Source organism: Penicillium paradoxum (assembly GCF_028828445.1).
Source record: "Penicillium paradoxum strain IBT 22861 chromosome Unknown utg000003l_segment0_segment0, whole genome shotgun sequence".
Taxonomy (NCBI): Eukaryota; Fungi; Ascomycota; class Eurotiomycetes; order Eurotiales; family Aspergillaceae; genus Penicillium; species Penicillium paradoxum.
Genome location: NW_026643181.1, coordinates 485,336 through 507,108, shown reverse-complemented (window position 1 = coordinate 507,108; position 21,773 = coordinate 485,336). Strand labels below are relative to the sequence as shown.

The following is a 21,773-nucleotide window of genomic DNA, read 5'->3' as shown; positions in this document are numbered from 1 at the left end:
CCTTCTACTTTATTCGGACTTCCTTCTCGTATATAGTCGATCTCGCGAAGCGATCTCTTAGGTATATAAGTCTCTTATACGGGGTCTAATAGTCGGTAATAGTAGTATAGTAGATTAGGTCTAAGAAGGTATAAATATAGTTATTTATATTAGAAAGTCCTTTTATCTCCTTATCCTATTTCGATTAATCTACTTTAAAGATATCTATTTCGTCTCTCTAATCTCTTTTATCTAATTCGGTCCCTCCGTAGGGGTATTCCGGCCTAATAGGCTCTTCTTTCCTAATCGGTCTCTCTATCGGGGGGGTATCTAGGTTATAGTGCTTCCAGACTTATTTTTATATCGTATATAGCTTTACCCGGGCGAACTAGGTGCGCCATTAGGGCGAATCCTTTAGTTTTTCGCCCTTTATAGCGGAGAGAATTGTTAATGCTTCTATTGTTAGGGTTAGGTGCTGTATAGCCTCAGCGGGCTACTATGCAGCTTTAGAGGTTTTTAGGTGCTGATAGGCGCTATATCTTGTGAATAGCGGCCTTATTTCGTGCGAACCGGGCTCATAACTGTCAACTGACGTGGTATTCAGTATAGTAGGGGTCTAATCAAGGGAGTTGAAATCTCTGTATTTCTGTATCCACTATTCTAGCAGGAAATATGACTATCTGACTAATATCAAAAATACTGCGTGGACAGGATAAACTAAACTTCCGGTATGCCGATCTCATGCTCCGACAGGCCCTGGGTGCCTGAGGCCAAGGCACCCAGCCACCCAGCCACCCCCTGCACCGCCCAGTGTGGCAGTGCATCGAGGCCGACCAAAACAACCCTTTCGCGCTCCCTGGAGCAAGGTCCCACTGACGTGGTCCAAGTGGAGATGTAGCATTCCAGAGGCTCACCGCACTGCCTCGTGGTCCATGCTGCTTTTTTTTTGCCTCGAATAGCTTCCTTTTTGAATAGGTCCATGTCTCAAATCAACAGTGTCCGCCTGATCGCGTACTTTCCTAATCTCCTATATGCCTCATATCTCAAACACCCCAGAGGCTTTGATTCCGCGCTCAGATTCGCGAAACCCAGCGACTACATGTAGAGGCATAACAGCTCAAGGTCGGCCATGCCGCCGTTCTTTGGCTTCGCCACACCCATCGCCGGCATCTATACCACGGAAGAACGCTCGCCAAGAGGCCATAGACGTGGCGTCTTTGTATTGCTGGCAGCATAAGGATCAAGAAACCATGGCTGAGCCATACACGGCCACTATCACCCCGTCCAAGACGAGGACCAGTATCGATACATTAATGGATCGGCTGGGTGTGCTTGATATAAACGATGACCCAGTCTCCCAGAAACCGAAACCTCAGAGGCGACGGACAAATCAAAGCAGACCTAGTGAAAAGCCTCGACCGAAGAAAACTACGTTCTGCTGCTTCCAGATCGTAGAGGACAGTGGCGAGGATGACAGGCCGGTGCAAGTTCACCGACCGAAACCCTCCCGTCCAACAAACGGCGTCTCTTCTGCTCCAAATCTACCCCAGAAGATCCAAGTGCCTGCTTCGGCCGGAAGACCACAACATGGGCGAATGTCATCCGTTCCTCAAACACATCGGCCCCCCTTGCCAGACACAGGGAAGACTGACTCGCAAACGAAGACGCTACTCTCATGGATCCCATCTGTGCTTCCACCACAAACAACCTCAATTCTTCTAACAGAGCTAGCCAAACCAATCTCCGACGCTGACGACGAAGGCTATATCTATATGTTCTGGGTGACGCCCCCAACTACCACCGCACAACGCAGCGTTGACTCCACAGCACCGAGAGACATAGCTTCTTCTCTGCTACCCGAGGCTCCACACAGCAATCATCTCCGTCCATCGACCCAGCCACGGAGCGTCAATGAGGCAATCCGTGCAGCACAGGATATCAACGCCCTCACCTTCAACCCAACGTCAAGCGCTCCTGGCACGCTGAGATTGAAAATCGGACGTACAAGTAATGTGCACCGTCGACTCGCTGAATGGACTCGACAGTGCTCCTATGATCTCACTTTGATCCGGTACTACCCTTATACGCCTTCTTCTTCCTCATCTTCCCCTGCTAGAGTGCCCCCGTCTCAGGGTCCAAATCAAGCCCCGTCCGCCTCGTTAGTCGCGGGACGAAAAGTCCCGCATGTGCATCGCGTGGAGCGCCTGATTCACCTTGAACTAGCGAGTCTGCGGGTGCGAGATCTGGGACAGTGTCCGGAATGCGGGAAGGAGCATCGGGAGTGGTTCGAGGTCGAGGCAGAAAAGGAGTCTCTCCGTCGGGTGGATGAATGTATTCGACGATGGGTCACCTGGGCGGAGTCGGTGGCTTGATATTTCATGTTCGTTTCATCTCTTTTTGCATACATGTTGGGGCGTGTGCGTCATCTTTTTGATTTCATCCAGCATATTAAAGTAGAAAGCGCAATCATTTCGGGAAGTGGGTTTATATCATTCTGGATCTAGAGCTTTTGCATGAAACCTAGTCATTTTGACGGAGCTATTTGGCTGATTTTTCACGACTTTCATTTGGACTCAAGTGAGGAGTTGACCATACTATCAAAATCAATCGTTCTTATGGTGACTGTAGATTCAGTGTTTAGGCGTTACGGCAGATATTCTAAATACTACAACCACTTTCATCGCAATTTCGAAAGCTCGAATGCTAGACATACTTCGAAATCATAATGGTTCCAAGTGATCGTCGAATGCATCATCTCACAATGTGTCCAACTATCTAGGCCAATAATTATAGACATGTATTTTGGGACCTATTTCTCATACCGTTTTGTGCTATCTATACCTTCCGCTTCACCAACCCACGGAAGAAATCAAAGCTGTTGCTATCACTCTGCAACTGCCAGACACGTCCCGTCGGGCGATCGTTCCACCCCAGCTCCTCGGCAAGTAGAAGACCAAAATCGCGGGTGATACCCTGGATGCGAGCGCGAGCACCACCCTCCTCTTCGAGAGTGACAATTTGGTGCATGTGTAGCCAGTCTTGGTAATACATAGCCTCGAAGCCTCGATCGAAACCTGTGCGCAAGAAGCGGGTATACAGACCCTCAAAAGTAGTCAAGATACGAGCCAGGAGTCTCTCCAGCGTGACAGGGGAAGCGGCGGCGGCCCCGGGTGAGGCGTAGCGTGCGGCGAGGGTGGTCAAGGCCGTTGTTGGTGAGGCGTTGGTCGCGTTGATACCAATGCCGACGACGGAGATGTACTCGTTTGACATGAAGTGGGAGTTGATGAGAATGCCGCAGATCTTTGTGTATCGTTTCTGTTCGGGGTCATCTGGATCCAGTGCATCTGTGCGAAATTGGTTAGTAAACTTCGGAAGTACAGATAATAACAGTAAATTTTGAACCCCACGTACAAATATCATTAGGCCATTTTAGTTTGACTGGGATATTCTCATAACCGTCGGCGTAGTTCTTGATTCCTCTGACTACTGCCATCGCTGATAGATATTGGAGGAACACAACTGGTGCTGATTGCATCTTGTCGACTGGGTGTTTCACTACAGTTGAGAAGATAAGAGACCCTGCTGGGGAGACCCAAACATTGGATCCACGCCCACGGCCAGCAATCTGTGCTGTTGCGGTGGCTGTAAAGCCCTGTGGCAATTGACGAAGCAATTTCGTGTTTCTGCTGTTTGTTAGAGCTGACCCATACCCGACTTGTTAAGAACAGTACTTACTTCTCAAGAATAGTGTTTGTGCTAGTGACTACCTCTCCATATAAGAGATTGGAGCCAAATGTCGAGGCGTCACCCTTGGACTCAATCTGATATTGGCGCAGGTGAGAATAGAATGCATGATGATTGAAGTAGGGGGTCAGCTTTGAAGATGGTATATCGTCATGGAATACTAGTCGTTTGACGATCGACTGGTAGTCGATTATGCCTTCGCTAGGCTCTGAGGAATCCGCGGGAAGCGATTCTTCCAATTCACCGAGATTCCATGTTCCAGGACGCTCAATGCGGAATGTATCGTGGTCATCCTTGAGACACTCGGTTTGGCCCTCTTGAGTGAAGGTAGCTCCAAGTCCAGATAGGATGTCCATGGGGCCATCTGCATCGATCCCGGACATGTGTAAGGATGACAGTGAAGGCACTGTTGTGTCCTGCGTGACCTCAAGTCCAAGCTTCAAAAGACATGCCTTTAGGAAGCCTGTACGTTCCTTATCATCAGCAGCGAGTGCCGCCACCATGTCGGCATATTCAGGCCCGCCAGCCTTCGGATCGAGGTTAGCCGCCGCAAATCTAGTTTACTGGTCAGTGACTCAATCTTGCCAATAGATCTCCAAGGCATACTCAGGATGAGGACCTGTCAAAACCGCTGCTCCGTTGCCCACTTTGCAGTAAACGACGGCAGCCGCACCCTCCCCAGGGTTGACATTCAGCTTATCCGTATAGGTTGCAAGAACCTCGACCCCTTCGTCTGCGAACGACGGCGCATCAACAAAGACGCCACCGCCATTGTAGTATGACTGGAAGGTTGTCGGTACGGTGCCACTACTCAAAGCTGCCTTGGCAACCTCAAGCCCCGCCGCGCGCGCGCCCGCCTCGCTGTGGTATACGAAGCCCGGGAATGCCCCGCCACGACAGATGCCCGGATAGAAAGCCAACTCGCGATCTCCAACAACCTCCATTGTCTTGTCGCCAACCTCAAACTCACAACGCTTGCATCCGTAGTAGCCACCTGCACATAGACCCAGGTATCTACCGCCATTGCGGACAAATTGCGATATGCGCCGATTCCCCGCACCATTGAGTGTGCGACAGTATCCCATATCCGCGCCGCCGGGCATGACCAGCATAGCGCAGGTAGTCATCCATGGCTCCTTGAGAAGCATGTCACCCGTTACTGGAATGACGGCATAGTGGGGAGCGAGTAGGCGGCGGAGGGTGTAGAGGCAGTGCCGGACTGAGTCAACGGTGGTTCCATTTCCTGTCGAGAAGTCGCTGGTCAGAAAACGGCTCAGTTGCCAGGCGGAATAAGTAAGCGAACCGGAATAGACTAAGACATTGAGCTTTTTGCCATTGAAATTGGCGCTGTTGCCCGTTGGTGTTGACATGGTTGTTCAGTTGCAAGGGGAACTCGGTGCGATAAGATAGTTCCTCGTTCCGCCGAGGCCAGCCGCCTGTCTCCAACTCTCCTCACAGCCATACCCCAACCATGTCGAACAACGCGGAACACACGCCTGTTGTGCCGGACGATGATGAGCCGGATGATTGGTGAGGCCTGATTTCAGATGCTAGGTTGGCTGGGCCATACTAACTGCTGTGTTAGGAACAAGCGAATCTTCAGCACAGGCTGCCATGGTAAGTTATGCCCAATTCAAGTTCAGAATACCATGCTGATAGATAGTAGCCGAGCAGGATAAGATGAATGACTGCTACTACGCGAAAAAGGACTGGCGCGAGTGCAAGAAAGAGGTGAGCTGTGAAGATCCCCAAGCACATACATCATTCCACCCGGTAGTCACTATGCGCCTGTCTCCATAATGGCAACCATCCGACTTCTCCAAAATGCAATCAATTGAAATAATTGCATCCAATCTCAACTGCCTGGATCAATTGCCCAGATCATACTAACTAGCCAATATAGATGGAAGCTTTCCGCGAGTGCTGGAAGCGCCAGGGCAACGACCAGCGAACGCAGACCCAAGACGCATAATGTACTCTACTCATCCATAATACCATGTTCAATTAGTTCTTCTCGTCTCCGTTCCACTCCATCTTTCCCCAAATCCACCCTTCTAAACCGAGAAACCGAGAAACCAAGCTACCCAATACGCATCACGTGATCGCCTATATTCGCCTCGTTACAGTGACTTCACTCCTCCAGCCCTTATCAACCCCATAAGCCACGATGTCTGCACCTCTTCGTATTCAGTCCTGGAGGGCGATCAAAACCCTCCAACATGCGATCCAAGTATCGCGCTCCTCGAGAGCCACCACCCTCCGAATCGGCCAGCTCTCCAACCCAATGACGAAAAGGGCAATCAGCTACACCACCCAAAACCGCAACCAGACTGCCGCCAAACCCACACCAGCAACACCTGTCGCAAAGGCCGCCTCCTCAGCTTCAACGCCAATCCCAACAGGTGTCCCCGCATCCCGTATCCCAGGCAGCACCCCCAGCCGCGCAACCACCGAAAACATCTCCAAAACCGGGCTGTCCGATAAGCCCCTCGAGCTTGAGGAACCGGCCGAAGAGAAGATCGACTGGACGCGTTCATTCCATGGCCTGTCTGCTGCGCCATTCCCCAAAGAAGCGGCTGATATTCTACTCAAGGAGATCGACCCGGACGAGGTTGAGATCAAGCCTGATGGCATCCTCTACCTCCCAGAGATCAAATACCGACGGATCCTGAACCGCGCTTTCGGCCCCGGTGGATGGGGACTCGTACCACGGAGTGAGAGTATTGTTACACCCAAGACTGTGACGAGAGAGTATGCTCTTGTTTGCAATGGACGGTAAGCACATTTGCCCTTCTATTTCTGTCTAGTGGTCTATGTTGCTATTCAGTCGAACTCAAACCCCGGAACACAAAAACCAGAATTCCTCACTGACATATTTTATTACTGCAGCCTTGTCTCCGTGGCCCGTGGTGAACAGGACTACTTCTCCCCAGACGGCATCCCCACCGCCACAGAAGGCTGCCGATCCAATGCACTCGTGCGCTGCTGCAAGGACCTCGGCATCGCCAGCGAATTGTGGGACCCGCGCTGGATCCGCAAGTATAAGGCGAAGTACACGCGCGAGGTGTTCGTTGAGCACGTTGTTAATAAGCGGAAGACGAAGATCTGGACTCGGAAGGATGACCCTGTTGGATACCCGTGGAAGGAGACGGGGAGTAAATAGACTTCCCAAAGAAGTTTGGATGAGAAGAATGGTTCTGGACGATGAGATTGCCGGTCGAGCTTTGCTCGGAGGAGTAATTTGACTTGGCCAGACTTGTATTATAGCTTTAGTTACGATATGTGTTATATTATGGGAATTGTATTGGTCGCTCTACTCGACACCTATGTCTCTTTGGGGTAAATATCTTTTGCAAAGTATCAACTGCTCTAGACAAGCCAAACAAGCAGAGGTCATATAGGTGCAAATACGGACCCATATTACCTGGTTCGGAGGGAGGGAAACAAGACATTGACTGCACAAAACAAGCAATTCTCTAGTCTAGAGTCAATCTGCTCCCGATCATCGTTAAAACAGTTACTCGTTCAACATTTGGATATCTCAAAACTACTCCTGTACATACATCCTCGGTTTCAAGGGATCCATACGCAGGAATTATACTACCGGTACCGAAGTAGCAACAAAGCTAGAGAGGTCTAACATTACAATTCAGCTCAGTTTAGCAAGTATTATACAAGTCCAACCAAATCCTAAGGCATTTGGAACAAAAAGGAATGTTCACAAATCAGCTCCGTGTTCTCGTGTCTCTGACCAACTTAGCCCTGGCCTCAAGTCAAAAAAACAAGACAGCCCAGGGCATTTCCATCGAAATCACTGTCGATATGAAAATTGATCATTTGGTTTAGCAACACACGCAAGACGGCATCTTGCGCTTCGAATGACCGATTTGAACGTCTTTCTCATCATCGCAGGTCTCAGCCCCGTGCTGTACCAGCATTCGCACGATCTTGTGATGCCCTTGCGAACGAGCAACACGGAGGGCATCAATATCACTAGCATCGGCCCCATGATCTAGCAGCATGCGCACGATCTTATCGTGTCCCGCAGAACAAGCACCCCAGAAGGCATCTCCCTCGGTAGCATCGGCTCCATGGTCTAGCAACATCTGCGCAATCCCATCGTATCCTGTAGAACAGGCAACGCGGAAAGAATCACCGTTACTAATATCTGCACCGTGTTGTAGCATTATTTCCACAATGCGCTCGTGTTCCTGCAAACAAGCAAGCTGGAGAGCATATTGATCGCTCACGTCGGCTCCGTGGTCTAACAGGATGTGTACAATTTCTTCGTGTCCTTCAGAGCATGCAACTCTAAGGAGATTCAAGTCGCTAGCATCGGCTCCGTAGTCTAGCAGCATCTGCAAGATCTTATCGTGGCCTCCCGAACAAGCAGCCTCGACGGCATCTGCTTCGCTCGCATCGGCTCCGTGGTCTAGCAGGATCTGAACGACTCTGTCGTGTCCTTCAGAGGATGCAACCCTCAGTAGATATGGGTCGCTAATATCGGCCCCGTGGTTTAACAGAACTTGTACAATCTTCTCGTTTCCTTCAGAGCAAGCAACCTCGAGGGCTTCTCCGTCGCTAAAATCGGCTCCGTGTTGTAGCAGCATGTCCACAATCTTGTCCTGTCCCGCAGAACAAGCAGCCTGGAGGTCATTTTCCCCGCTCAATTTAGCTCCCTTTTCTAGAAGTATGCGCACGATTTTATCTTGCCCTGCAGAAAAAGCAGCCCGCATAGCGTTTTTATCGCTAACATCAGCCCCATATTCTAGTAGCATCTGCACGATCCTTCCGTTTCCTTCAGAACAAGCAGTCCGAAGAGCAGCACCGCCGCTGACATCGGCCCCGTAATTTAGCAGCATCTGAACGATCCTGTCGTGTCCTGCTAGACAAGCAGCCTTAAGGGCATCTATGTCGTTAACACTGGCTCCGTGCTCTAGCAGCATCTTCACGATCCGTTCCTGACCCGATGAACAAGCAACTTGGAGGATAATTTCGAGGTGTGTACCCGAAGTATTGTCATTGGCACCGTGTTGAAGGAACAACCGAACGATGTTTTCGTATCCTTTAGCACAAACAGCCTGGAAGATATCTGCCAGGTCCCGGCGCTGGAGATGCCGTCCAGCCCCGCGCTCTAGCAGCATGTGTGCAATCTCGTGATGTCCATAAGAGCATGCAGTGTAAAGGGCAGTTTTGTCGGATAAAGCCCGAGCATTGATGTCGGCTCCCTGCTCAAGCAAGATCTGCATAATTTTGTCATTTCCATTGGCTGAGGCCCAGAAGATCGGGTATTCTCCTGTATCATCTAATTTGTTGACATACTTTTTGTTGGTAGGAAGGAGAAACCGGATCTCCTGTTCATGGCCATTGAATACAGCCAGCTGGAACGGATTGATTTTAAAGACGTCGGATGACTTTCCTGTCTTCCAAAATATGGAGAACCAGAGCGAGAAACGTTTTTCACTCATGGCGTATACTCGATGCAGTTGATCGATCACTTCGTGGTTTGGAGTTGAACTCAGCTTCCGTACATGATCAGCCCAATGCAATGCAGAATATTCCAAAAAGCTCCGAGCTTTAGAGCCCGGTTCGTCTTCATGTTCAAGATCCTCCAACAACAGATACTGCAAACAGATACGAGCCATTTGTTCCTCAGCATCGCTGAGGCTGAACGAGTATGTAAAGTTAACTGACCTCGAACTGGCATCTTGGATGAGGAACTCTCGTGCTGTCTGATGAATAAGGTAGATCTTGGAGTTGTTTATGAAAACGAAAAGGCCGCATAAACGACGGAGCTTTGTATCCAGTTGTGACGGGTCTAGTCCAGCCTGTGTAGCAGTCTGTGATTCTGTCCTGATTGCTATTCCCAGAGCCATGGCCATTTCCACTATTGTCAAAGGACGCCGTGCGGCCACAATTATTCGGAAGATCTTTCTCGCAGTATCTTCTTGATCGGAGGGGATCCGACTGAGGATCTTTTCATATGCCTTATTCACTGAAGGAGGTATCATGTGTATTGACTCCTCATCGGGTCGTAGGCTATCCTTAAACGTCGATTGAATATCAGCAATGGCTAAATGTAGCCAAAGATGGGTCCGTTGTTGCATGCATAAAAGCTGTTTCTGAAGTCGCTGCTGGGTATCCCGAGACAATGGCACTGTTTTACCCAACTCCTTCACTCGGGTTTGCACAACTTGACCAATTTCGTTGCGAATCTGATCATTTTCATCCTCTCCTTTTAAGTGTAATTGTGGAAAGGAGTCTGTGATTTCTTGAAAGTGCTCCTGAATGTGTTCATAGGGACGACTGGTGACAAGGAACTTTAAAGTGGTATCCTCTGTCGATGAGCATAGCTTGTGGTGAAAAGATCGGAGTTTCTCAATTAATCGTTCCTGATCAACCTCACGACATTCATCGAGTGCATCAAACACGCATATTGTCTTGTGTGGTACGTCAGCTGCTATTGCAGCTAGAAATATCCGCCATAGCTCATCGACCTCTTCTCGAAGCTTTGGTCCATTCTTTTCAAAGGAAGGCATAGCATGACTCAAGAGATGAGGTCGCCGGTCGAATAGTTGATGAAGTATAGAGCACAGTGCCGAAGTCAGATGGTTCTGTTCTTCGTTGTCTTTAAAGAAGAAATAACATATAGTCACATTTGAACTCGAACTTTCCAAGCAATCGTCAACAATCGATCTGGCCAGTACAGACTTCCCGCAGCCGGGATCGGCTGACACCCAGAGAAGATCATTACCATTGCTTGCCCACCAACGGAGATATTCAGGGCTCTGTAGAGCCCATTGGCAAGTATTCTTGGTCCTTCTTGGATTTATGTTCTTTTGTTCCGTGTAGTTCGAGAGTTTGAAAATTTGGTGGCAACATCGTTGCTGATCCATCATAGCTTTTGTGATCTTCTCGCGATGATGTTGTTCTCGCTGATTGTATGATCGATCCAGTCGTGTAATCGTTCCTTGAATTTCGTTTTTCAACTCGTCTGTATAGAACCCGTGAGCAAACCAGCCATAATCCACACTCGGCGGATTTTCGTATCACTTACCACATGCATCCGCCACCAAAGTCTCTTGCGATACCTGGGCTGCTGGTATATATCCCAGTAGCTCTTTGGCATATGAGGCTGCTGTCACAGCAGCATATCCTTGCCACTCGTTGTTCTTATGCGAATCGGCGTAGTCGCAAATTCCGCGGATGACGATACAAGGAAAGTCCATCATCAACCCAGCTGCTTCCATCTCAAAACACAATGCGCCAGTCTCGCGTCTGAGCTTTTCCCGAGTCTGTCCATTCTTGATGACAGAGTTCCCAGATGCAATGATCCCATAATGTGGATGTGGATCACTGCTCTCACGTTCTGTTCTGAACTCTTCCCAATCTACCAGGCACTCATCACAACTGTTTGCCGTCGCCGGGTGATCATATTCCAGCCTGAATAGTCGATCCAGATGTGAGTCCGGTCGACGAAAGGTCTCTCGAGTTCGTGAGGTTCTTTTACTCGCACTGGTGAGGAACCTTTGGAAGTAAGGATCATTCTTACGCTCGGCAGCCCTCATCGAGTTGACTGCAGCCAATAATGACCTTGGAAAACTGTTCAAAGACCCAGTTCGAAGGAATGCCCCCCTGCACCAACTTTGCCCGTGTCATAGTGTACTATGCCATCACTAGTACCTTCAGGGCAGTTGATCACAACATCCCCAAGTCGGATATCATGCGCTGCAGAAGGAATTCCACCACCAATACCAACCATCAGTCCAATGCGCAACGATCTCGAAACGGTGCGCATCATATTATTTGCGACCGTGGTGGCTGAAGTATTGCCATACTGTCCCTCGGGGAGACAAGCAATCAGCACAGAGTGTTTGCCGATCCGGCCCAACGTATAGACATTGGAGTCGGATGGATCTTGAGAATCAAGAGGGCCAAAGTTCTCATCCAGCATCTCCTTGGCCGCAGCAGCCTCGATTGGAAGAGCACATATCCAACCGATCTGAAATGTGTCGAGTGGGGGGTGCGCCATTGGATGTAGTCAGGGTAATAATGAGAGGGTTGTATGTGACGACTACTATGAGAAAGAAGCCAAAAAGGAGTTGCGGGTATCAACGTGTTCTTTGCGATCCCTCGATAAGAGGAGGATATTCTTGCATGGGAGATGTAGAAGCAGCCATTTTAGCCGTAGAGGCTCAGGTTAGTACCAAATACGAGATGCAGTAGCGGCAGGAGGGAAAGGAGATCATTGGCGAAGACATCCCTGCTCTGCCCCGTTCAATAGTGTTGCTCTGGCATCTTCAAGCGTGCCAGTATGGCCGGCGCCGAAACCTGTGCCGTAAGCCGCACGAGCTCATGGGCAACGGCCGAAATGGCGCATCCGTCATGCAGCCCCGTCGGCGGCACCCCGCAGTCAGGACGAGTCAATCGAATGCGCCAAGTACTTTGGGAGTGCATGGGCCCCGTCGGATGTTTCGGCTAAAGAGGCTGTTTGTAATGAAATTGCGAGGGGGAGGGGGATATGGAGACGGAAGGAATGGGAAAGGCAGTTGATAGTGGCAGAGCCATAACGTCAGTTTGGACGAAAAGGGCAATGCGGTGGATCGGGAAGGAGCCAATGCGACTGATAAGGCCACTCCCTTCGATGCCGTCCGAGTCCCACGACTTGATCTATACTCCGTACATAGTCTATCATGATTCATGAAGAGTGGGAAGGTCATCTCTCGAGTCGTATCACTTGGTCAATAGTACTCCGTAGAGCAGTCTAGGGATCATGAAGATTGAGAGGGGCTAATCTAAGGGGTATATTAAGAAACACTGGAGTCCACCCCGTACGATATGTAATCTAATCACGATTCAAGTCTCCACATCCCCGATCTAACAAAAGAGTCATGGATCAGAGAGAAGAAAGTCAATTGATTTTGAATCCCCCGAGATCGGGAATAGGCAGAGCTTCATAGCCGTTCATCAGGATAGTCTAAAATCAAGACCCCTAATAAACAAAATATAACGCTGTAGAAGTGAGAATGTATTATGTGTGAATCGTGTAGTCGGAGGTACGCTAAGACTGGCTTTTCCTAGTGTGATTGGTCCAAATGGATTGCAAACTCACCGAACAGAGTCATGGATAGGAGTATTTAGGTACGATCAAATAATTACTGTCAATGCTACTATAACCTAGATCCCGCGCCTGATCATGCAATACTATGGCAAGTACAAAAGCAACGTGGATTTTGAGTTTTGTCTGCTGCTATGTATCCGTGCCTCGATCATACTCCAATGAGGGGGGGAGCTACCTAGACTCTAGAGGCTAGGTGGTTATAGCATGGCCAAACAGTCAGAAGTCATATGACTTCGAACACCTCCACTAACAGGAAGCTCCAGGTGAGGGGACCTGCTCTTGTGGCACATGCGCTAGATTCATATGGCCTCCGATTCTAGGCCAGTGAAGGGCTCTTATGCGTGCTGACTGCGTCTACCCCTCCTTGTCATGCGCAGGGGCGGCCTCCTGCCATAGTCGCGGAGTCTTGTAGGTCTTACTTCAGTCTTGTCGAGTACTTCGAACAGAAATATTTCCTCTTATCCTTCGCCATTTTCACGATCAACCCTCATTCAACCCGGCTCCAACATTGGGTTATTTTCCAACATTGAATTGCGTGCAAACCTCGAGTGAGTGGAGCAGGGCCAGGCAAACTTCCAATCGCAGATACTGGACATGTACGAACCCCTATGGAAATCATGTGCAAGCAAATACTCGACAAGACTGTCTATCTCTGCCGGCATATAGTTGAATCCCCTGGAGTCCTCCTGCCATACAACGAGTGTGGTGGTTGTGATATAATTAAGGCAACGGGCTACTTTGGTCAGACAACCAAAAGGGATCCATGCCCTGATTGTATTGCCAATAGTTTTGATGTGAAGGTCAATGGGAAGTGGCAGAAGGTTTGAACTTGATGACACCACATCAGTAAGTGAATAATGAGTGTGGTTCTTAACAGAGGACCTCACAGTCAAAGAGGTCAGAATCGGAACTTTCTGGTCTCGACACAAATGGGACCTCATTTCTGCTGGAAATTAAATAAAGCTATCTTGTGGGCCGTGGTTTTGACCTTATTATTGTAAAGCGATAACTGCGGCCCCCGTGCTTCGCCCGGCTTAATCCTCAACAGGGTCCAGGCCCACCTAGTGCCGTGGTGAACCCAGTGATTTTGTGGACGATAATTGTTCCGATGGAGCAGAGTTGTTCCGGATATTGATGGTAGGGATTGTACAACATACACAGGCATGGTGATATTACATGGATTGTTATATACTACGAAATAGACATTACACACAATGGACCTGTCGCATATTTATCTGACTAAGACTGCCAGACCGTGCTGGTGTTTAGGCTTTCCCTATATCGACCTAGCTGGTTACAGACCACCTTCGAGCTCCCATCCAATCTTCACTAAGCAGGAACTTCCTGGCAAAAGGAGGAGATAGACCTGGACAAAAGGGGTCAAAGGAGAAAATAAGTTGGTTGATTCCCACAAGAGGCAGCTCGTTGAGGAAGAGAAAGGAGATATATGGCCTCGTTCCAGTTTCTCCCCTTCTCTCTCCTCTTTCTTCCCATGGTCCCCTGTCTTTGCCCCCCCTTGTTATGGATATCCAACGCCAATTTCCCGGTGTGCACTGGGTTTGGCGAGGAGGCATCTCCTTTGTCTACGAGGTCCATCCTCTCATCGTGGTCAAGGTTCCCAAGTCCGGTCAGGAAGAGAGAGAGAAATTTCGCAAAGAACTCAAGATCTATGAGATTCTATCTCGGCATCTGCCCTGCCCCTCTTTGGTGCAGTGTTTCCACTATACAACGGACGGAATCTTTCTTGAGTATATGAGAGGTGCAATCCCTTTCGGTATGCTAAGAATATATCTACTAACTGTGTTTCTAGATATATCTCTTGCTTATAGGAGACAATTCAATCTTACTCGCGACTACGAAAGTCGTCTTAGTAGACACTTAGTAACTCCTTGTAAGGAACTGACCTCTTAATATACTTAGGGATGAACGATCTTGCTCAAGATGTTGCTTTCCTCTGATCGCTTAATCTCGCTCATGGTGACCTGCGATCTGAAAATATCCTGCTTGATCGTGACCGACTAAAACTATAGGATTTTGATTGCACGGCCGAATTCGGAACAGATTTCGAAACTTGCCCTTGCCCACACGGAAGACTGCTCAATAATAAGGAAGCAGACCAAGGACTACCAGGAACTGCCAGCCTCCTGGGTACTCGAACAGAGCTGTTCGCTCTCGGTTCGTTGTACTACTTGATCAACTACGGCTTTGGGGTTTATGACGATCAACGTCTTGCCGACGATCCTTACGAGCATGGACCTAGGGTCGTGGACTTACTACAGGACATGGAGTTTCCGAAGCTCGATGGCGATCCGCTTATTGACGATATCATCGATAAATGCTGGCACAACCAATATCGCACGCTTGCGGATTTGGCCACACACACAGAGACGTTGCTTAAGCAACCACGAAGCGAAGCACTGAACCACAAAGCAACCTCTCCTCCGGGATGGCGCACAGATATAGGCAGAATACTGCATCAGTTATGGTATAGCCCCGGGGCCCAACGGCGGAGTAACGGCGAGGTAGCCAATGGTGACGACTATTACAAGGTGGATCAGAAGCATCCTGGTGAGCATTTATCTTCGAAACAGGAATTCTGCCCGGGCTTGGAGAAGCGTGGACTTCTTCGCCTACTTGCTTCGAGTAAGCCCATGGAGCTTGGATTCAACATGGAGCACAGGCATGTGTCATCAACTACTTCGGCGAACTGACAAGGACAAGACTACTGCGGAGGGAGGCCGGAGGTTTCAAAACCTGTTTTTCTTTTTTTTTTTTTTTTTTTGCACACATCTACGAAATCCTCTCTGAATGACAAAATGATGCATTACCCATTACCAGAATAGATTTAAGCCCGGGCCATCTTCCTACCCCTGACCAGGGTCGTTACTCGTCTCTTCACGAGGCCAGGATCAAGCTGAGTGCCGGAGCTTATAGAAGGGTATTATTGGCCTGGCAGGCCTATCACCTGTGGGTTGGCCCGCGGTGTTCTAAAAGAATCACTGAGGGGCTGCCTCAAGGAAGGAAGACTTTCTGGAGGGATTCTGACCCAGTAGATGGCGAGGTACGAAGAGTGAAGAAGTGAGAGAGGAGGAAGAGCAGCGAAGAGGGGTCTTTTATGTCGACGGCATTAAAGGGAATTGGGGGCGCTAAATCGGAAAAGGCAAAACTGGCCCGATGTCGTATCACTTGGTCAATAGTACTCCGTAAAGCAGTCTAGGGATCATGAAGCAAGATTGAGATGGACTAATCTAAAGGGTATATTAAGAAACAGTCCACCCTGTAAGATAATCTAATGACGACGCAAGATCCAAGTATCCACATCCCCAATCTAAAAAAAGAGTCATTGAAAAGAGAAAAAAAAGTAAATTGATTTTAAATCCCCCAAAGATCGGGAATAGGCATAGCTTCATAGCCGTCCCAAAAAGGGAGATTTTGATGCAACGGCTCAACGCAAGAGAAAAATAAAAACATCGATCCACATTCTACACAAAATATAAACAACCCAAGATAAGGAAAGAACTTGGGCGGTAGAAGGGTGATGAAAGAGAAGTGAACCCAAAGAAAAAAGAATTACTGTTCAAATCAAGCCTCATGATCCCCATAAGGAGATTTGTCCTTCTTTCTCAACGCCGTGCCCAGGAATGAGTCCCGGCGAGCTTCGGGCTCCTCACCTGGAGCTGGTGCACCGGTGGTGTAGGGCGTCGCGGCTGGTGGGGGCGCGGTAGGGTGGGGTGGGGAGTAGACGGATCCAGACCGGGGCGAGACGGGATCGTAGCGATCTGGGATCTGGTAGGTGCTGTGTGCGGTCATGTCGTGGAGCTCAGAGTTTGAGTCACGGCGGTCACGGCCGGGGGTATTCTCTGCGCTCCAGCCACCGGCGGGGACTTGGTTGTACCCGTTGTCCTGGTTGTAGTAGCCCTCGAAGGCGTTGGGGTCGGGGAGCCGACCATTTGGACGGTGGACATCTGACTCGGTCCGTGGCCTGAGTGAGGACGGGGCTCGTAGCGGGTGCTGTTGCGGGAGCCAGGGTTGGGTGTCTCAAGGATGGGGACTTGGCTGGAGGACGGGGTCATGCCAGCGGGGACTGGGGAGAGAGAAGTGGCTTTGGCGCCGGAGTGAGCGTCTTGGTCGACGAAAGAGGCACGATCGCCAGCCTTGCGGTGTCCAGTTGAGAGTCCGCGGGTTATGTTGTGGCCGGAGCCCCCGTTGTGCGTGCTAAGCTGGTTCGAGGCGGTGCGGTGGAGGGGTTCTCGTGGTGATCGATCGGATCGCGGCTGATGTCGCCCGGTGAGCGGGCGTTGAGCATTTCGACGATGGCGGCTTCACGCTCGGCGTTGGTGTGTGTGGAACCGCGATGGGTAACTGTGCCGGTGCCTGAGCGGCCTTGGTCGTAGCCAGTCGATTGAGCGGTGTTCTCGTAGTTCAGGATACCAGCGGCAGCAGCAGCGACACCGGGGTCGGGCTTGGAGAAATCGGCACCGCCACCCTGCTCAGTCTTGCGCAGGCCTGCACCGGTGCCCTCGTCATCACCCTTGTCATCGCCATCGGCAGCATCGGCAGGTTCTTCTTCGGGAAGGGCAACACCAGGAGCGCGGACCTTGACCTTGCGGACAGCGAGGACGAAAGCGCACATGAACTTGGATCGTCGAGCAGCACGAATAGTCTCGTTGGACCAGTTAGACTTGTGACGGATATCAACACGTAGCTGGAGCTTGTCCATATCGCCAACGCCACCAAGCTCGATATCAACATCAGGCTGGAAGTCACGGTTGTTTTCCCTGTCACGGACAAAGCTCTCCATCTCCTCGCGCAGCAATTGGACCTCAGCGAAGGTAGTATCGAATGCGACGGGGATGGTGAGTTGTTCATGCATAGCATTGGCACGACTGAAGTTATCAACCCAGAGACTGTTCAGAACGTTATTTGGCACCTGTGTGACACGGTGATCTTTGACGTTACGGAAGACAGTGAAGAGAAGCGAGATACGATCCACAATGAAAGGTACATCGTTGACTTCGACACGATCGCCGATATCGAAGGGATGCTTGACAAACAGGAAGATGCAAGAACCCAGGACTTCCTGGGCAGTAACGGAGAAAACGAAACTGAGGGAGAGCAGGGAGGTGGCACCGGCCGCAATGACGGTACCGAATCCAGAAGTGACGAAGGAGATGAAGACAAGAACACCAACAAGACCAGCAACACACATCAGCAAGTTGTCCAGCACACGAATAGCCTGGTCGACGTCGTGCATGCTATGGTTCAGGGCCTTTCGCATACGTCCAAACTCAGTAATAGTGAGGACCATCTCATCAAGACTGATATCACCATTTCCATCCTTGTCAAGAGACATGAAGCATTCTTCGGCGTCGGCCTCGTGCTCAGGACCCAAAACCTCGACAATATCATCCAAGAACAGAGCATCACGACCCTCGACCACAAATGACATCCAAATTCGTCGTGCCAGAGCAGCAGCGTGACTCTTGCGCTCGAGAGCATTGATAACCATGCTGTGTGTAGCGGTCGGGTTAAACACTTGCTTACCAGTAAGCTCCGATGCAACGTTTCCAAAAGCAGCAGTGACCTTATCACCAACACGGCCAACGTTCTTGCCGACCTGACGAAGCATGCGCAGCGGCATAACAGACGATCGCTTGCTCTTAGCACCAGCCTGGGCCAGGATGGAGTCGAAAATGAGAGAGTCCTCCTCCTTGAACTCAGGGCAGTAGACGGGGAACATGTTTCGCGAAGCCTCGAAGAGCAGAGTGACCAGGTACACGTTGCGCTTAGAGGTTTTGATCTTGTTATCGAACTGCTTACGGTGATAACTGATCGAGATCAGCTGCACAAGAGCCTTCTCAACCAAATAGATGATACTGCAAACAAGCAGCGCGAAGAGAATATTCTTGACACTCTTCTCCCATGACTTGGGAGCAGTGTCACCAGATGCCTTCTTACCAGGGGTCAAAGTCATGACCGGCAAGAATGTCACCAGAGAGATAATAGACCACAATAAGAAAGTAATTGGCGTCTCGAGGGCGCGGAGAATAAGAGCATACTTGCGGGTACCGGAGCTCACGATACCGCACAAGAATTGAAAGACGTAAGGAACGTAATGAGCGAAGAGCTTGGAGGTCCAAAGACTGCACCAAACGATCTCGATCCAGGTGAAGAACCAGTAAATATGAACACCACCAATTTTGGCGTACGGCGCAGCCGTAGCACCAACAATGATTGGAACAGCGATCAAAATCGCAACGGGGAGAACATAAATGAGATAACGAGTGATAAGGGAGTAATTCAAGACAGCCTGGTAGAAACGGCCCATGCGATTGATGGAGCCGTCTTCAGGCGACTCGGCAGGCTTGCCATTGATATCGTTGATGGTGTCCACGCGACGCCTGCGTCCGGGTCCACGACGGTGATGATGGTGATCAACGATTGGAGCTTTTTCGGTAGGGGATGAGTTCCCGTCGACGGGACTAGTATTAGACGCCCATTTACGGGCGCCCGTCTGAGAACGGGAAGTCGTCTCTGTGAGGGGAATATCAATGGTTACGTCGTTGGGATTCGACATCCCATGGCCATAATCCGGCATGTCGTGCAGCTGCTCAAATCGGTGTGGCGTCAGTCGCCTGATGGAGGAAAGACTCGAGCGTCCCATTGCAAGGAGCTTCGAGGGCAGACAGGGCCTTTATTGTGCCCGTGCCGATCAGCCCCTAAAGCACCGATTTCAATTTGGGGCCCTCGGGTGTCTCTAGTGGAGACACGCGAAAAAAAATAGTACGGTTGGAGGTGACCAACGGTTCGTGTTGGTCTTTTCGCCTCCCCCTCGCCGGGTAAACCAAGAAAGTTCCGCGGATTCTTCCTTGCGATAGCCAGGTTATGACTATGATTCCCAGACCAATGTGCGCCGACTGTGGGAGTCGATCGTTGGATCTCAATGGCCAAGAGACTCGGTGGAGATGTGGATCGGCGAATTGAGCGCGTTAGTGTCTGGGATCCACGACAAGTGGTTAAACGAATGACTGTGCCAAAGGAATGTGTTGAAGGAAAGACGAAAGAGAGTACAATCAAAAGAAAAGAAAAATCCAAATCCAAATCACCATCGAAGGCATCGAATATGCGGGCAGCCCGTGTTTCAGCAGGGACCCGTCGGGGGGGAACAGTAAAAATGTGAGACCGCCATTCATCCCTTGTGGAATCTCTTTCCTCCTTCATCATTCGTTCGTCTCTCTTAGTCCCTCTCTTAATTGCCCGATCTATTCTAGATCAAGGGGACCCTCATGTTCCCCATTTCGCCATCTGCCCCATCAAATTGCAGACAGGCATTTGATTAATTTACTCCGTGGCAGTTGGTTCTCGAACGAGATCGCGAACACGCTTCTTTCAGAGGATGCAGGTCCACAACTCCACCTCACGATGTCAGAGATCATCCAATCGGAGGTCCTCATCAGTGGGTCGCTGATCCTGAAAAAGCCGGGTCTCGATAAACAGGAAAAAGCACAACATACATGTACGGAGTACGGAGTACGGAGTACACAATTCTACATCAGATGCACGTAATACAACACAACAATGACATCCACGGCCTTGAAACCAGGTCCTCCACGCAGGATCCATGTTGTATACCGGTATACCGGTGCTAAGCCCGGGAATCAATACGCATCGCCTCCAAAGCAGCAACAACCCGCTCCGTATCCCACCCACCCTCCAACCCCCGTACCAGAATCTCCTGCTCACTCTCCGGTGCCATCCCACCCACCCCAGGCGGCCTCTTATCCAAATTCGTAGGAAAAGGATACCCCTCCGCAACAGCCTGCACAAAAGCTCGCACCTCCCTCTGCGCCAACGAATACCTCACCGGATCAAGCTCCCCCGCAACCCCGCCTGCCGCCCGATGCCGCTCAACCACCAACTCCCACGTCGCCTCAACCAGCGGTACTGTCTCAACAGTCTCCATACTCTTCCCAAACGCACTACTGACCTGCAACAGGTTCGCAACACGTCGGGACCCATCCTCGCCCATCTCATTCGCTCCAGCAGCGTGGAATAATGCCGGATTGAAAAATACCCCGTCGCCTAGGTTCAACGGGAGCGCAACATATCTCTCCTGGAAGAATTGCCGGAATTCACTTCTTCGCCAGGCAAGATACCCCGGCTTATACATCTGACTAAAAGGTAGGAACCTCGTCGGCCCACTAGAAATCGGCATATCGCTATGCGCAATAGCACCCTGCAGCGTCAGAAACTGCGACGCCTCCTGTATCGCAGTCGGATACCGCTGACAAGCATTCACGCCCTGAAACCCGAGGTGATAGTCGCGGTGGGATTCCTGCGCCGCGCCACCTGGGTGCACGGTATTGACCTGTGCGGTCACGCGATAGCCCGGTCCCAGCCAGGACTCGCAGACAGCTGCTAGCCAAGGGTTCGAGTAGTAATCCACAAAGGAGGACGGATCTTGAAGGGCGTGTTTGGAGAAAGCATTCCAGATCCGATCGTTTGCACCGCCGACCGCGAAGTGGTCGCCTTTCTGGCCTTGGCTGCGTTCGCGCGCGATGATGGTGTCGAACGCGTTGTTGGTGGAAATTAAGGTTGGGGTTTGTTTTGCGTACATTGAGCGAAGGATGTAGACGCCCGGACCTTTGTGGAGGATGTGGTGCCATTCATCCTGGAGGCGGGTTATTAGGTTTGTTGTTAGGTCGGCGGATTCGAGGGCCTGGAGGTCGTAGATTGGGATGTTGGATTGGATTTCGCTGGCTAATGGGTAGGTCGCTGGGTTTGTAGTTTGCGAGCAGATGGATTTGAACTCGGAGAGTTGGGGAGTCGAAAGAGAGTAGAGTCGAGATGGCACTTTGTGGTTGTTCATTACGTACAATCTCGGTCGTCCCGAGGTCAGATGTATATATCGAACAGTGCCCAATCTACC

General features: G+C 50.3%; 8 protein-coding genes across 8 annotated transcripts; 4 read left to right on the top strand and 4 right to left on the bottom strand.

Moving 5' to 3' along the window:
* Window positions 1–1,229: 1,229 nt before the first annotated feature.
* On the top strand, window positions 1,230–2,351 carry N7457_002122 (GIY-YIG nuclease family protein; the record flags this gene model as incomplete). Its single annotated transcript, XM_057173168.1, has 1 exon — window positions 1,230–2,351. The coding sequence occupies one exon, from the start codon at window positions 1,230–1,232 to the stop codon at window positions 2,349–2,351; it is 1,122 nt and encodes a 373-aa protein (XP_057033319.1).
* Window positions 2,352–2,814: 463 nt separating this feature from the next.
* On the bottom strand, window positions 2,815–5,093 carry N7457_002121 (biotin--[acetyl-CoA-carboxylase] ligase BPL1; the record flags this gene model as incomplete). Its single annotated transcript, XM_057173167.1, has 4 exons — window positions 2,815–3,323; window positions 3,391–3,662; window positions 3,715–4,278; window positions 4,330–5,093. 4 exons carry the CDS (start codon window positions 5,091–5,093, stop codon window positions 2,815–2,817), a joined length of 2,109 nt encoding a protein of 702 aa, XP_057033318.1.
* Window positions 5,094–5,194: 101 nt separating this feature from the next.
* N7457_002120 (uncharacterized protein) lies at window positions 5,195–5,695 on the top strand (the record flags this gene model as incomplete). The annotated part of the gene is made up of 4 exons (XM_057173166.1): window positions 5,195–5,253; window positions 5,309–5,340; window positions 5,390–5,454; window positions 5,627–5,695. The coding sequence occupies 4 exons, from the start codon at window positions 5,195–5,197 to the stop codon at window positions 5,693–5,695; spliced, it is 225 nt and encodes a 74-aa protein (XP_057033317.1).
* Window positions 5,696–5,890: 195 nt separating this feature from the next.
* N7457_002119 (putative mitochondrial genome maintenance protein Mgm101) lies at window positions 5,891–6,886 on the top strand (the record flags this gene model as incomplete). The annotated part of the gene is made up of 2 exons (XM_057173165.1): window positions 5,891–6,498; window positions 6,613–6,886. The coding sequence occupies 2 exons, from the start codon at window positions 5,891–5,893 to the stop codon at window positions 6,884–6,886; spliced, it is 882 nt and encodes a 293-aa protein (XP_057033316.1).
* Window positions 6,887–7,565: 679 nt separating this feature from the next.
* On the bottom strand, window positions 7,566–11,755 carry N7457_002118 (uncharacterized protein; the record flags this gene model as incomplete). Its single annotated transcript, XM_057173164.1, has 3 exons — window positions 7,566–10,717; window positions 10,781–11,299; window positions 11,365–11,755. The coding sequence occupies 3 exons, from the start codon at window positions 11,753–11,755 to the stop codon at window positions 7,566–7,568; spliced, it is 4,062 nt and encodes a 1,353-aa protein (XP_057033315.1).
* A 2,610-nt stretch (window positions 11,756–14,365) lies between these two features.
* N7457_002117 (serine/threonine protein kinase) lies at window positions 14,366–15,555 on the top strand (the record flags this gene model as incomplete). The annotated part of the gene is made up of 3 exons (XM_057173163.1): window positions 14,366–14,618; window positions 14,674–14,714; window positions 14,875–15,555. 3 exons carry the CDS (start codon window positions 14,366–14,368, stop codon window positions 15,553–15,555), a joined length of 975 nt encoding a protein of 324 aa, XP_057033314.1.
* Window positions 15,556–16,426: 871 nt separating this feature from the next.
* Window positions 16,427–19,508, bottom strand: N7457_002116 (serine/threonine protein kinase; the record flags this gene model as incomplete). The annotated part of the gene is made up of 3 exons (XM_057173162.1): window positions 16,427–16,747; window positions 16,792–17,118; window positions 17,157–19,508. 3 exons carry the CDS (start codon window positions 19,506–19,508, stop codon window positions 16,427–16,429), a joined length of 3,000 nt encoding a protein of 999 aa, XP_057033313.1.
* A 981-nt stretch (window positions 19,509–20,489) lies between these two features.
* N7457_002115 (phytanoyl-CoA dioxygenase family protein) lies at window positions 20,490–21,713 on the bottom strand (the record flags this gene model as incomplete). The annotated part of the gene is made up of 1 exon (XM_057173161.1): window positions 20,490–21,713. One exon carries the CDS (start codon window positions 21,711–21,713, stop codon window positions 20,490–20,492), a length of 1,224 nt encoding a protein of 407 aa, XP_057033312.1.
* Between the last annotated feature and the right edge of the window lie 60 nt (window positions 21,714–21,773).